Below are 12,220 nucleotides of genomic sequence, written 5' to 3' on the forward strand. Positions count from 1 at the left end.
AAGCCTACAGAGGCTACTGAACTATACTCACCAAAACTTCAAACAGAATAGCCAATGGCTGCTGGAATGTATCCTAAAGCAATCTTTGGAGGCTCGTGATTTGTGTGCATATAGCATCTTAGAATTGTAAAGCCTGGGGAAAAATATTATCAAATTTCTACAGTTCCAGAGTTTTATTCTAATGTGGAATTTCTGATGGAAGCTCCAATTAGTTTATTATGGTGACCTCTGCTGGTCATCTGACTAAATTATAAGGTGCTCTTTCAGTTCATAATTGAGCAGAATTATGTTTTTCTCCAGTTAGTCCTTAGACTGCAGAACAGAATTTGCAGACGTTTCATTTCCAACAATACTAAATAGGTTCCTTTCTTTATGTAGGAACATGGGTAACTGCACCATACAGTTAGATAGATAGATAGATAGATAGATAGATAGATAGATAGATAGATAGATAGATAGATAGATAGATAGATAGATAGATAGATAGATAGATAGATATAGATATAGATATAGATATAGATATAGATATTTAAAGATCAGACTGTTGGAACCGTCAGGAGCTTTTTCATCAGTAATTCAAAAAACTATTTTGACTTATTTTAACTTTTCCAAGAAAGTTGGCAAAAAGATTGTTTCGTCAAATAGAAAAACATTGAAATGAGAGTTTACCGGAGTTCTCATATCCCTTGTCTCTTTTTTCTCCCTTCCCTTCTGTATTCCTTTTTTTTTAATCACCAGGACCCTGGGTTTGCAAGCCAAGCACTGATCAATAAGAAACTAAATGATTACCGAAAAGTGAGGTAAATTACTTACCATCTTACTATCTTTCTCTTTGAGAATTAGCCCTTTTTCTGCCAAGAATTAAGTTTCATATTTCTTAGATCATAAATCTGAATCTGGTCTATTTCATTTGAAAATTCAAGTTGCTGACTACACCTCCATTAATAATATTGCTATATACATTTTTATATTTATTTTATTTTATAAAATTTCTTTATTATTTTTTATATACTCAAGGCAGCAGACATATCTATTATTCCTTTCTCCTGCTATGTTCCCTATAATAACAAATAAGTGACTGGCCCAAGGTCACACAGCTGGTTTATATAACTAAGGTGGGACTAGAACTCGTAGGGACCGAGTTTGGTTTCTAATCTGATGCCTCAACCACTACACCAAATTGGTTTGGGATGAACTGGGACTCTTTTCAGCCTGATTTACAAAAGTATTTATGATTCAGGGATTTGTTTTCTAAGAATGTAACACTATAGATTATATTAATCCCTGTTTGTAAAGTGAGGTTCACAAAGAACTTACACTTTATCACTGAAGGACTTGATCTCTGGAAATTTATTTGAGGAAACTGAAAAATTAGAGAATTATATACATATACATATGGGATGCAGTGGTTTAGTGGCTAAGACGCGGAGCTTGTTGATCGAAAGGTCGGCAGTTCAGCAGTTCGAATCCCTAGTGTCACGTAACGGGGTGAGATCCCATTACTTGTCCCAGCTTCTGCCAACCTAGCAGTTTGAAAGCACGTAAAAAAAAAATGCAAGTAGAAAAATAGGGGCCACCTTTGGTGGGAAGGTAACAGCGTTCCGTGCGCCTTTGTCGTTTAGTCATGCCGGCCACATGACCACGAAGATGTCTTCGGACAGTGCTGGCTCTTCAGCTTTGAAACGGAGATGAGCACTGCCCCCTAGAGTCGGGAACGACTAGCATATATGTGCGAGGGGAACCTTTACCTTTATACCTCATACACACACATGCACACACATATATACATATATACACACACACATATTTTAAATTATTACAGTTTATAGTCTTTTAAATATCTGGATGAAGATCAGTTTGTAAAGGAACTTTGGGTACAGTGATCTCAGCATCTCAGTATATACAAGCATGAAGCTTCCCCTCCACCACTAGTAGGGTGGGATTCTTTTGTGAAAATAGGTTGTATTTTGGGGAGGGATGTCTTAGCCTATAGCTTCCATTTGCCCCTGCTTTGTTTCTCTTGTTAATTTTGGTCTGAATTTATGTGTGGACAGCGATCAGGGACAAATTAAAAACATGTATGGAAGAACACTATACACGCCTATGGATAAAAAAAATTGAAATCACTTCTGTAATTTCTGCTCTCAGTCTTGACAGAGTAGTTTGGACTTCTATATTATCATTCCCAGAATGTATTTCATTTCTTTGAGTTTTGCCATTAAATCAAAGGGAGCCTTGATAAATGAAGTCCTCTCTGTGTTTATACATGCAGAATGTGTAGGGTGGGTTATTCCTGAGTTTTGAAGCAATTTCTTGCATGGTTTTTTCCCCCCTTTCAGTTCCTCAGGGACCAAACCAGATTCTTCCCCCAAAGGTCTTCGAGTGTCAGGGATGAAGTCAGAAGGCCAGAAGCAAACAGGAATAGCTCCACCCTACTCCCCACGACAAGATGGAGTAACAGTAAAAGGTATGGAAGGCTTGTGCGGTTCCTCCAGAATGAGGGATTACTATATCGACCCACTTTCCCACCATGACACTATCTAAATATGCTAAACTACAGCTTCCATTATCTCTAGCCAATACTCATTTCTGACATTTTGTAGTCTGATACTGCTTCCTAATTTCCTAATCCTAATCTTATTATGTGTCCCACCTTTGCTTATTTTGCATAGTCAAAAACAAAATTAAGAACAAGATTAAAATTTAAAAGTGAAAAGTGAAAATGAAAGCTAAAAAGCCCAGAAAGCTAAAATGTTAACATAGCAGAGTTAGTGCTCTCAATCCATCAACCATCCTCAGGGTGGCATACATTCTTAGACTTCCATGGTAAATGGTGGAGCCAGTTCTTAACACTCTTTTAAACAAGGAGAAGAGTGGTTTCCTCGCCTCACCCTAAAGGTAAAGTGTTATAAAGTATGGGAGCAACTGCAGAGAAGGCCCTCCTCCTAGAACACACCAGTAGACATACATGCTGTGAATCCATTAATTCTTTGATTGATGGGATTTGTAGCATGCCCTCCTTGCTTGACTGGGTGAGATGAGTCAATGTAACTGTGACAAGACCAGGCATTCCAGTCCCATGCCGTGAAGATCTTTAAAGGTGATAACCTACACCCTGAATTGGACCAATTGAATTGTTCTTAAAATAATATCAAATTTTGTTTATGAAACAAGGAACAACTATGAAAAAGATTGGACTATGATTTATGACCTATGACTTATCACTTTGTTTGTATGCACACTGATTGACAGCTTATGCACCAGAAACAAATTCCTTGTGTGTGGAAGTGTGTCCAATCACACTTGACCAATAAAGAATTGTGTTCTGTTATCCTATCCTATCCTATCCTATCCATTATATTATACTTTTTTAATTGGTTTTGAGATTATTTTTCATTTTAATATCTGTTTTGAGTATATTCTGATATATGTATTAATTTTTTGTTTGTCATAAATCTGAAAATTCATATCCTCTGTAAGGCAGGTTATGAGTCTATAAAATAAAATGTGATTTCTTACTCATCTCACATTATTTCTTCCAATAATAACTGGACTGCATAATTTTTTTGGTTATCAGTACTTTTGCTATATTTCCCCCTATTTTGATATCTTCTGCCCTGTTGGATTCTTTGTTTCAAAATATTCATCCTTAGCTTGCTTATATCATAAGAACATTATAAAGAAACCTTATCACCAGGTATCCTTTTCCCATTTAACACTTTTTTCATAAACTTGACCTTAAATACATCTTTGACTGATCAGCTGTTTTTATTTTTCTCTACCATTTCTACTTCTCAGTTAATGGTCTTCTCTTTTTCTCCCTCTTCTGTCCAGATGACACTGTTCCTCAGAAAGCACCTTGGGGCATCAACTTAATGAAGAAAAGCAAGAAACCTCTTCCAAGAGCATTTGGTATAAAGTTAGAAGACTGCCAGCCAGCTCCTGACAACAAGGTAGTCTTTTCAATTGCACTAGGTCTTTTATTCGGCATTAGAAAAGAACAGTGTCTTGGGAACTTTGTTAAAGGAAAACTGTTATCACTTCAACATGTCCAATAATCTGCCACGGGATCTAATTTGTGAGCCTTCTACTTAGAACATAAATACAGCTTAGCCTGTTTTCTTGGTTTAGTAAACATGTAGGCAAGTATATGCAAGGAAAGAGATCTATGCTGAATTGGGAAGTGGGGAATGGCAGTAAAGGAAATTGAGTTTTGATGTAATGGGAAGAACTGGATTGCTCAGGTATAGCGTTATGTCTTGAGGAATGTCCACATAACATGTTCCTAAATAAGAAAGATGGAACATAATGTTAGCAAAATTAACATGGCTTGAGATCTGATTGGAGCATAATATTGTTTGTGGTTTCTTTGGAAATATGAAACTCATTCTTGAATTTCATTCCCACTTAAAAGACAAGAATCCAAGCTTCGAACATGGATTCATTAGTAGTCAGTTCTGGAAGGTGCTCCAGAGTACTTGGATTTGAGTTTAGGCTTCAAATTGTTTCTACTGCACAAAAAAGGATCCTTTTAAGGTTCCCAACACTGGTACCAGTATCTTTATCATCTTGTCTTCCACAGAAAATCCCCTTGATTGTGGAAGCCTGTTGCAAGGTAGTGGAAGACAAAGGTTTAGAATACATGGGCATCTATCGAGTCCCAGGGAACAATGCTGTGGTATCCAGCCTACAAGAACAACTAAACAAAGGGGCAGCAGAAATCAACTTGCAAGATGAGGTGAGAATAAGATTGCTTAGCTCATATACTCTGCTGTCTTCACTGCTATTGGAAAAAATATCCCAGTATTATTAGATAGTACTGACACCTAGCTGTCATTTGCTTATAGTACCTGTGTTTACATATGAGGTATGCATATGTATTCTTTTGGGTTAGTTGCAGAGTAGATCCAAAGCCAGTCCACAATGGCCTTTTTATTAGAAGACCTGGCAAGATAGGCTGCAAATAAATGTGTCAAATAAATAAAAATGAATAAATAATGCAGATACTAATAACATTTATTACTTTGTCTTAGCTTCTTATCAGTCTTAATCTTATTATTAATAGTGTGAAGAAAATATCACTCTCCTATTGTTGAGAGTTCTTGCAAAGATTATAAAAGTGAATATATCATAATTATTTTGAGCACTTTAAACAGTTTGTACTCCATGTCTTCTGGATTGCAATTTTCATTTCCTGGGTCAGCTTGGCAACAGGAGTTCTTACTCAAAACAGTGGAAATTTAGAATCTTAATGCATAAGCTTACTCTAAAGTCCTTTGTGAAAGTATAAATATGTCCTTCTGTTAATCTTGTGTGCAGACCCAGGAAAAGTAGGGAATAGGCTTCTTTAGTAGAAGACTACCAATATACTTGCAAATGCATAAAATGCACCTTCCTACACTGTGTGCACAATTATTAGGCAAGTTGTGTTTTAGAGGATTAATTTCATTATTGAACAATTACAGTGCTCTTGTAAATGTTAATAAACCTCAAACCTGAGTATTTAAGAAAGGTTTTGGTTTTCTTAGGAGAATATCTATGTGTGCATAATTATTGGGCAACTATTAGTGTGCAGATTTATTATGCAACTAAATGCATAATAAATGGTAATGAAAATGTTCCCATTTCACTCATTTATTTTCATCTGTTAAAGTGAGAATAATAAAGAACTCAAAATATACAAATAAACATTTCTGACATTTAAAAAACAAACAAACCAGTGACCAATAGAGCCACCCTTCTTTTCAATAACAGTCATAAGCCTTCCATTCATGGAGTCTGTCAGTTTCTTGATCTACCGATGATCAACTTTTCGTGCAACGGAAACCACAGCCTCCCAAAACACTGTCCAGAGAGGTGTACTATTTTCCTTTACCATAAATCTCCCATTTAAGAAAGACCCACAAGTTCTCAATAGGGTTTAGAACAGGTAAGGAAGCAGGCCATGTCATTATTCTGTCATCTTTAAGGCCTTTACTGGCTAGCCATGCAGTGGAACATTGTCCTGCATAAATGTCATGGTCTTCTTGAAAAATGCAAACTTTTTCCTACTTTTACCACTATTTGAAGAAAGTATCTTCTAAAAAATGGCACTAGGTTTGGAAGTAAAGTTTCAACCCAAAAAGTTCCAACTAACTCATCTTTAATTATATCAGCCCGTACCAGTATCCCACCTCCACCTTGCTGGCATCTGAGTCGAAGCGGAGTTCTGTCCCCATTCAGCTAAGGGCCCATGCATCTGGTCTGTTAAGAGTCACTCTCATCTCATCAGTCCATAAAACTTTTGAAAAATCTGTCTTCAGATATTTCTTGGCCCAGTCTTGTCACTTCAACTTATGTGTCTTGTTCAGCGATGGTTAGGTTTTAGCCTTCCTTACCTTGGCTATGTCTCTGAGCGCTGAACACCTTGTACTTCTGGGCACTCCAGGTAGGTTGCAGTCCTAGAATATGACAGCACTGGGGGATAATGGGTTCCTGGTAGCTTCACGTTTGATTCCGCTCAAATCTTTGGCAGTTAATTTGCATGTTTTTTTCTCAACACATTTCTTGTGACCCTGTTGATTATTTGCAACAAAGGTCTGATGGTTTTGTGATTATCCCCCAATATCTTAGCAATTTCAAGAGTGCTACATCTCTCTGAAAGACTTTTGACTTTTCAGTCAGTTAAATCTCTTTTTTGTCCCATGTTGCCTAAGAAAAAGAAGCTGCTTAATAATTATGCATACCTTGATATAGGGTGTTGATCTCCTTAGGTCCCATCTTCCTTCATTACACAAATACACATCACCTGGTATGCTTATATCCACTAAGCATTCAAGTTTATATAGTTTGAAAGTGAAAAGTATGCGTAAAGACAGTGGTATTGTCAAAATACTCACTTGCCTGATAATTGTGCAGACAGCGTATTATAACTTGCCAATCCGATTGGATGAAGCCAATTAATGTTGGTTGCCCTGATCAGGGCCATTTGCCTTCTTTAAAAATCTTGGAAAAATAAATAATGCAGCTTTTTTTTTAAAAAAAAAGTTTGATCTCAACATGCTTTATGGAGTTTCGGAGATGCAAAATGTTTTGTATAATACTAATAAGTGAAAATCAAAATTGAAATAAGTATCAAATAACTCTTTCCATTCTCCAACCCCAGAGATGGCAGGACTTGAATGTTATTTGCAGCCTCTTGAAGTCCTTCTTCCGGAAGCTCCCAGAGCCTCTGTTTACCGACGGTGAGTGATGGCGGTCTACCAGTCTATCGTTGGCTGCTTTACCAGTCAGGATAGCAAGATGATTTCCCCCAGAAATTCAGACAGGAAATATTAACCTTTGGTTTCTAAGGGACTCTATATGATCTTTTTCTGGTTGATTCAGAGCATAGTTTCTCTCTTGCCCAAGCCAGAACTGATAAATCACATTTGTCTAAGAGGTGTAGAAATTGGTATTACAAAATCACTCAGGGTTCAGCTTCAGTTTCATTTTTGAAGAACTGATAGAAAAGGACCTGATTCAGGCTTTTAGGGCCTGAGTTTCAATTGGAATGTGATTGTGGGAAGTGGGAAAAACGATTTACTTCTCTGGTAACTTGCTTTTGTAATGCAGTTCTCATAGCAGCACATTCCATGGTCCAACTGTGGTAATAATACCACAATGCATATCACTGCATGGCAATATGTGTTGTGTGCTGAGGTAAGGACTATTTCATCTAATTATTTTAGAAGAAGATGGAGAAAAGAATGCCCCGGTAGTTATGTCACAGTGGGGAGTTGATTAAAGCATAAATAGTGGCAAGACACCAGGAAGGGAAGTGGATTTCTTTCCCCAATGTCTGAAATTCTTTATGTAATACTTTTGCTGCCTGCAAAAATCTATTTTCTTTCACAGGAAATAAAGAATTTCCAAATGCAGATTCCCAAGGTACCCTGCGTTTAGCAGGGAGAGAGAAAGCATAGTTTATTTTCAGGAGGGAAGAAATCAAATGTTTTAGCCAGGCAAGTTGTAAAGTTCTCAAGAAGCCTGCTAGAATTATATTCTCCCAAACCAGTAAGGCTGAAATTTTCCCAATTTGCCTCCTATTTCCGGGTCTCAAAAAAACAACAACACAACTTCTGCACTCTTTGACCTTTTCAGGTCTATTCACTACAATCTATAAATGAGGTTTTGTTAAGAAAAGGAGCTGCATGTTTCTTATGTTCAACTAAACACTGTAGTTGGTAAAAATGGGTTAGACTCACATGGCAATGCATGTTTATTTCACTAACTCTCTATTTGCGTCAGGTAAGGGATGAATTCAAATAGTTGATTGCAGGAACCCCATTTTTTTCAGGCTGAGGCTAGTGTGAGTTCTATGAAGCTGTGCTGGAGGAATCCAGTCTATTGTTGGATGGAAGAGAATAGGATGCGACAAGAAAAATAAATAAATGAAAGAAATTCAGTTAATATATATTTTTCAACAAACAACCAAACTTTGGGGAGATCAAGGTGTATATCATGTTTTAAATTTCTAAATAGCTAAGAAGCAGTTACCTTAAGATAGTTTTTCCTTTCCTGTCTTTTTTCTTTAAGGTACACCAGGTATACCAGATTATATAGGTCCCATAGATTACAGATAATTTAGCCATGATAACCAAGGTTTATTTTTTTAATCCCATCTTTCTTTTGGAAAGTGTTTGAAATCACACCTAGTTTTTCAGAAATTTGTTTATTTCCCCTCTAAATACTACGCTGTACTTATTCATGGCTATGATAAAAGTGAATGTTGTATCTCTCCCCCCCAACCCAAATTTACAGGCAAGAATTTTCCTAATTATTCTTACCACTTAGATCTAACACAGAAATTAAATAAATTAAACGAATTCAGGATTTCAGATTTAAGAAATTAAATTAGTAAGTGAACTTAGAAATTAGCAGCAGCTCTAGATATCTCAACGTCCAATCCCAAAGCTGAAATCAGAATGTAGAAACGAATGGTCTTTCAAGATGTATTTTGAACCTCATTCTCAAATTGTTCTGAACTGCTCAATTTGTTTCGTCCTAAAATGATACCACAAATCAGAAATGTTTTTCTTTTCAAGATAAATACAATGACTTTATTGAAGCCAACCGGATTGAAGATGCCAGTGAAAGGATGAAAACCTTACGCAAACTGGTAAGCCCCTGGAATGTCCTGCTGGCTTTTTCCTTGGATGACTATATGGGGAAATATCAACATCTGGTCTCTGCTTTGAAAGGAAAGGCTGCAGTTCAGTGATAGTACTTACTTACTTACTTTCTTTCTTTCTTTCTTTCTTTCTTTCTTTCTTTCTTTCTTTCTTTCTTTCTTTCTTTCTTTATTGGGGGTGGGATAGGGGAATGGAGAGTATCCAGGATAGGATGGCTGAGCCTCTCCTGTATGCTTTCTGCACTCCAACAAGGAACAACCATCATAATGAAAAGTAACACTTCCTTTTATGCTGAAGATTCAGTCTCTAGCATTTTAAACTAGCCAGAGATAGATTCCAATCAGAAGTCTTTCTGAGCCACTGAAGATTATATTGAGCTTAATATATCTAGGCAGTGAGTACAACTTCTGACCACCAATACATCAGCTTCATTGGAGACACCTAGACCGTAGAATACTTGCTTTATTTATTTATTTATTTATTTATTAATCATATTTATATACCGCCCTATCTCCCGAAGGACTCAGGGCGGTTTACAGGCACTTAAAAAAACACATAGATACATAAATACACTATAAAAAACAATTAGAAAACTTATTCTATAAGCCCGTACTTTGAATCCTGATATATCACGTTGTGCAACTTTAAAAGAAGGTATTGTTGTAGAGAACGACCCAGATTGCTCAGATATTTTGAAATCACTCTCCTGTAGTAGGGGATAGAATGGGCTTGTAATAATGCTTGCTTGATACAGATCTGTAAACTGGTTCTTTTATTGTATATATCACTGCCAAGCATGCTTCCCTTTTCCTTCTTTCCTCTTTTCCAATGTATTAAGCTCACTGTATCATAACTGGTGGCTTGTCAGTTCCTTTATATGTCTTTTGAAGTTTTTATATTTTATTTTCTTAAGAATTGAGAACATGAAGCATCTTCATTCAATTGAAAGCCATCTGGGTAACAAAAAATAAGCTTGAGGTGGGAATGTCACACAGCATTAATGCGAGAAATAGTGGGCAATACTAAGGGAAGAAAAACATAATTTTCCTAAAGAGCAGAGAACATGAAACCATTAAGAAACATTGTCTAGCCTTATCATAGTGCAGGACATACAAATATACATATTATTGGTATGCTTTAAAAAATCTTACAAGAGTAAATATACACTATGGAAGGACAGTGGAATTCTAGAGCTGACATGTTCCTATGGTACCACTTCTTTTGTGTCCATTTTTAAAAAGCAAAAATTGGAATTGGAATAGGATCTTGCAACAGCATCAGTCATAAAATGAGACAAATAAACACTCCTGATTGATTTTTTAAAATATGTTTCTTCCATCTCTGATTCAGATCCGGGATTTGCCAGGCCATTATTATGAGACTCTCAAGTTCCTGGTGGAACACCTCAAGACAATTGCAGACCATTCTGAGAAGAATAAGGTAATGTTTGCTCACTGCACTCACCTTCCCTTCCCTACCCAGTAGCCTGTGTACAACAGAATATTCAACTATTTCATGGAAAGAAGGATTAAGAGGTACATGATCTAGGAAATTGAATTTTTAGTTTGATTGTGGGATACAACTCTTCAAATATCACTAAGATTTTAACTGTGAATTTACCAGCTTTATCTTTCAAACTTCTGTTTACCAATCTGATTCTCTTCCAATGTGTTCTTATGATTTCCAATTATTGGAATAAATACCGGGGATGATAGGCATAACAGCCCAATATATTTGAAGTTCACCAATGAAGAAACCTGTGCTAGTTCTGTAACCTGTATTTCTGTAATTCCTGCATATTCTCAGGTGAAAGAAAGGCTGTAGTGTTTGTGGATTACGGTTAGGAAAAACTTTCTGTATTGGAATGTAAAAGATCACCTGTTGAATATTCATTAGAGTGGGAATCTTTTCCCAAGAATTTAACACTGAAAGGTTTTTGCTTTGGTAGCAAGAATGAACAATTCTGCCTCAAAAGGAAATCTCCCTCAGTCTCTTCCTTCCTTGATTGCTATCCTAATTTATTTAGCCTGAAGCTTGAATGGACAGTTGTGTCCCAAGAAGAAATTTCCTTCCTTCCTTCCTTCCTTCCTTCCTTCCTTCTTCTCTCCTCCCTCCCTCCTTCCCTCCCTTCCCTCCCTTCCCCTATCCATCTATTTTAATTCAATTAACCTTCAGAATAATATAATTCCAGACACTTTAAAAAAAGGGATTTAACATCAATACCGTAGCATATGAAACAATAAGCAGTAAATGAATTCCATATATAATTTAAATCACTTGTTTCTTAAAAGAATTCTTACTTTTTTGTATTTCCTTGTAATATGTACTTCTAACTAAGAAGCACAAGAATCTTTTACCCATTTATTATTTTTGTGAATGGATTGCCAACTAATTTTATAATCTGTAGATTGAACCAGAATTCACATTATATAATATTTTTGCTGTTTATTTCAGATTCTTTAAGTTCTTAAAATAAAAAGTTAATTTTGTTTTGTTCAGACTCATCCAATTTTTCAATCTTGCCATTTGGATGGTCTCTAATAGCTTTAAATGGCTAATAGGCAATTTCTGAAAGTGATTAGAAAGTGAGATTTTCAAACTTGTTGTTGTTAATTGCGAAGTCGTGTCCGACCCATCGCGACCCCATGGACAACATTCCTCCAGGCCTTCCTGTCCTCTACCATCCTCTGGAGTCCATTTAAACTCACGCCTACTGCTTCAGTGACTCCATCCAGCCACCTCATTCTCTGTCATCCCCTTCTTCTTTTGCCCTCAATCTTTCCCAGCATTAGGCTCTTCTCCAGTGAGTCCTTCTTTCTCATTAGGTGGCCAAAGTATTTCAGTTTTCATCTTCAGGATCTGGCCTTCTAAAGAGCAGTCAGGGTTGATCTCCTCTAGAACTGACTTGTTTGTTCGCCTTGCACTCCAAGTGCAGGAGTCTTCTCCAGCACCAGAGTTCAAAGGCCTCAATTCTTTGGCGCTCAGCCTTTCTTATGGTCCAACCTTCACAGCCATACATTGCAACTGGGAAAACCATAGCTTTGTGTATACGCACTTTGGTTGGCAGG

General features: G+C 36.7%; 1 protein-coding gene across 9 annotated transcripts in view; it reads left to right on the forward strand.

Annotated features, from left to right (window-relative positions):
• Positions 1–12,220, forward strand: part of ARHGAP23 (Rho GTPase activating protein 23) — a 223,291-nt gene that overhangs the window by 187,622 nt on the left and 23,449 nt on the right. For all 9 annotated transcript variants that reach the window (XR_009154779.1, XM_058179571.1, XM_058179570.1 and 6 more), the window contains 7 exons: positions 739–800; positions 2,340–2,467; positions 3,835–3,953; positions 4,583–4,738; positions 7,145–7,223; positions 9,066–9,139; positions 10,503–10,592. Coding sequence is in view for 8 of the 9 variants with exons in the window: in XM_058179571.1 (XP_058035554.1) it covers positions 739–800; positions 2,340–2,467; positions 3,835–3,953; positions 4,583–4,738; positions 7,145–7,223; positions 9,066–9,139; positions 10,503–10,592 (708 nt within the window). In the remaining variant the exon portion in view is untranslated. The remainder of the gene's footprint in view (positions 1–738; positions 801–2,339; positions 2,468–3,834; positions 3,954–4,582; positions 4,739–7,144; positions 7,224–9,065; positions 9,140–10,502; positions 10,593–12,220) is intronic.

Source organism: Ahaetulla prasina, chromosome 4 (assembly GCF_028640845.1).
Source record: "Ahaetulla prasina isolate Xishuangbanna chromosome 4, ASM2864084v1, whole genome shotgun sequence".
Taxonomy (NCBI): domain Eukaryota; kingdom Metazoa; phylum Chordata; class Lepidosauria; order Squamata; family Colubridae; genus Ahaetulla; species Ahaetulla prasina.